At 35.9% G+C, this 3,344-nt stretch overlaps 1 protein-coding gene across 1 annotated transcript in view; it reads left to right on the top strand.

Annotated features, from left to right (window-relative positions):
* Positions 1-3,344, top strand: part of MRPL48 (mitochondrial ribosomal protein L48) — a 50,334-nt gene that overhangs the window by 17,863 nt on the left and 29,127 nt on the right. Inside the window, exon 3 of the mRNA XM_045293228.1 lies at positions 416-453. Within this exon, the coding sequence (XP_045149163.1) occupies positions 416-453 (38 nt within the window). The remainder of the gene's footprint in view (positions 1-415; positions 454-3,344) is intronic.

Genomic DNA, 3,344 nt, shown 5'->3' with positions numbered 1-3,344 from the left:
TTATCTGTATATGATTTAAGATTGTATATTTATCTGTATATGATTTAACATTTCATTTCTCATATATCTAATTATCTTTATGATTTAACATTTCATTTCTTGTTATATATTAATTACCTTTATAAATCAATATATTATATTATCAAGAATTTGGTTTTATCTCTCTAGAGAACCCTGTCTAACACAGAACTTTACAGACAGAGATCACCAGGCATTTTTTCTGGTGCCATCAAGTTGGCTCGACTGCTAATTTTTCATTTCAATCACCCAGAGTCCTTCCTGGCACATAGTAGTAGGTGCTTAATAATGTTTGTAGAAAGAAGAACGGCAAGGGATCTCAGTGAAGATCATTCAAGTTCACTTGTGAATGAATTGTAGTGATCTTTATTAAACATACTTTACCCTTCTTTTTTAGGTGCAGAACTTTAGGAGAGAATCCCATCTGTTCTATAGGTAAGCAATTATTTTGTGATGATAGCTGCCTGTTTTACATAATATAATATTCAATCATAATAGTTTAATTACCAGTATGATTGAATATTAGGTCACTTAAAGTCTTAGCGTATGTTTGAGAGTGGCTGGGCCATATTCCATATCTCACATGTACAGGGTAGTCGAGAGAACATAAAGTAGTTGTTAAGGGCAAGAACAGTGTAGAATGTTTGAATTCTGATTCTACCATGTATCAGTTCTATCATCTTCAGCCAGCTAGTCAACCGCTCTGTGTCTTGGTTTCCTCACTCAAAAAAATAGAGATGATTATAAAACCCACTGCTGTTGAGTCAATTCCACCTCATAGCAACCCTGTAGGACAGAATAGATTGTCCATGGAGTTTCTAAGGCTGTAAATCTTTTCAGAAACACAGTGCTACATATTTCTCCCATGGAAAATCTATAAAGTGATAAAAAAACTGATGAGAAATCTATGGCCCTACATGGAGGATATATTGAGAAACAATAGCTTCATGTTTTGATATTTTTATTTAATTAAAGTATGTATTATTTTTTAACAATAATTTTGACTTGTTTTTATATATTATCTTGTGTGGCTGCACGGTACTGCAGTAAATGAAACTATTTTGGGGGAAGATTCTGAATATGATTCTGAAGATGTCTGATTGAAGTGCCTGAGAAGAGGATATATTAAATAACCCATAGATATGCTCATTTTAAAAAGTCATTTTATTGGGGGCTCGTACAATTCTTATCAGAATCCATACATACATCCATTGTGTCAAGCACATTTGAACATTTGTTGTCATCATCATTCTCAAAACATTTGCTTTCTTCTTGAGCCCTTGATATTAGCTCCTTATTTTTCCCTCTCCCTCCCTGCTCCCCTCTCCCTCATGAACCTTTGATAATTTATAAATTATTATTATTTTGTCATATCTTACACTGTCCAACGTCTCCCTCCACCCACTTTTCTGTTGTCCTCAGGGAGGAGGTTATATGTAGATGCTTGTAATCGGTTCCCCCTTTCTACCTTACCCTTCCTCCACCCTCCCGGTATCGCCACTCTCAGCACAGGTCCTGAGGGGATCATCTGCCCTGGATAGCCTGTTTCCAGTTCCTATCTGTACCAGTGTACCAGAATTTGGATCACGATAGGGGATGAGGAGGAGAAAGCATTTAGGAACTAGAGGAAAGTTGTATGTTTCATCATTGCCAAACTGCACCCTGACTGGCTCGTCTCCTCCCAGCAACCCTTCTGTAAGCGAATGTCCAGTTGCCTACAGATGGGCTTTGGGGCCCCAATCCGCACTCCCCCTCATTCACAATGATATGATTTTTTGTTCTTTGATGCGTGATACCTCATCCCTTCGGCACCTCTTGATCACGCAAGCTGGTGTGCTTCTTCCATGTGGGCTTTGTTGCTTCTGAGCTAGATGACCGTTTGCTTACCTTCAAGCCTTTAAGACCCCAGAGGCTATATCTTTTGATAGCCGGGCATAGATATACTCATCTTAAGCTCAAAATTTAGGTCCATACATATACATGTGAAGTAATGATTTGGTTGGATTTCGTTGATATGGGTGAATCAGATTGATTAAAGAAAGAGAAAAGGTAGAGAAGGGCCTAACATTTAGTCAGGACCTGAGGCCCTCCAACACTGAAAAATTGGGTAGAGGGATGAAAGAGAGGCTAACGAGTTGAAAAAGGAGGCCAAAGTCATAGTATAGTTTCATAGCAGCCTAAGGAGAGTATTTTAAGAAAGAAGAAGTCACCATGCTGTTTGATCATGGTGCTGCTGAGAGAAAGCTACTATAGACAATGGTTTAAAAAATTTGACTGAATGTGAGGCAGGACAGTTGGCAGGAACAAGAACAGAATATGAGGTCGAAGAAAAGTGGTGGTGGTGTTTTTTTAAGTGGTTGTTTCATAATTAAAGTTTTCATTATGAGATAGATATAAAATGATAGAAAAGCAATACAGATAATCTGTCGAGTGAACATAGGATTGGTGATCATTAACATTTTATAATTCTTCAGTCATCTTTGTTTTGTATTTAAAATTTGTTGGAGAAGAAAGAAAAATGTTATAGATGATGTTTCATTCCCTACATTCTCTGCCTTTCTGTCATCCCTTATCGCTACCCAGAAGCAGAGTTTATTTTGAGCTGAGGAGCATTTTTTATTTGTGTGCTTTTAATTACTATTAAAATGAACAATTGTTAAAACTTCAAATGAATGCATATGATAAAAATAGGTACAAAATGGTAAATGATGAAAAGTAAAATTTTCTTCCCCTTTTCCAGCCTTACTTCATAGTACTGTCTACTGATACCAGTTTCTTGTCCCTCTCTGGGGAAAGTTTTATGTCTGTGTGTAGACACACACACGAGACTAATTGTATACAAGTGGAATCATATTATAAATCATGTTGTATGAAGTTATTTTAATTCTGGATGTCTAGGTTGTTTAGGTTGTCACTATTTTAAAAACTGCTGCAGTGAACATTTTTATACATACTTCTTTGCAAACTTGTTCCAGTATATTTGTAACCTAGATTCCTGGAATTGAAATTGCTGAGTCAATAGATTGTGAATTCAATTTTTTTGGTAAGTATTGCCAGATTGCCCTTCAGAGAGATTGTACTAATTTCAATTTCCATTAACAATGTATATGCCTATTTTCTGGCCAAAGTAGGCTATCTAAATTATTTTGCTTTTTTTGCTAATGAAAATGATCTCTTATTGTTTTAATTTGCATCTTTGAGAGAGTTATTTTTTTGTATGTTTGTTGGCCATTTATATTTCTTTCCTTGTGAACTGCCTGATTATATCAGTTTCCAAATATTCTTTTTCTTCCTGGACTCTTTGACATCATCTTCCTTTTCTTCTT

Source organism: Echinops telfairi, unplaced genomic scaffold (assembly GCF_000313985.2).
Source record: "Echinops telfairi isolate 266 unplaced genomic scaffold, ASM31398v2 ScPeMD7_1713;HRSCAF=2227, whole genome shotgun sequence".
Taxonomy (NCBI): Eukaryota; Metazoa; Chordata; class Mammalia; order Afrosoricida; family Tenrecidae; genus Echinops; species Echinops telfairi.
This window is presented reverse-complemented; position numbering and strand designations above follow the sequence as displayed.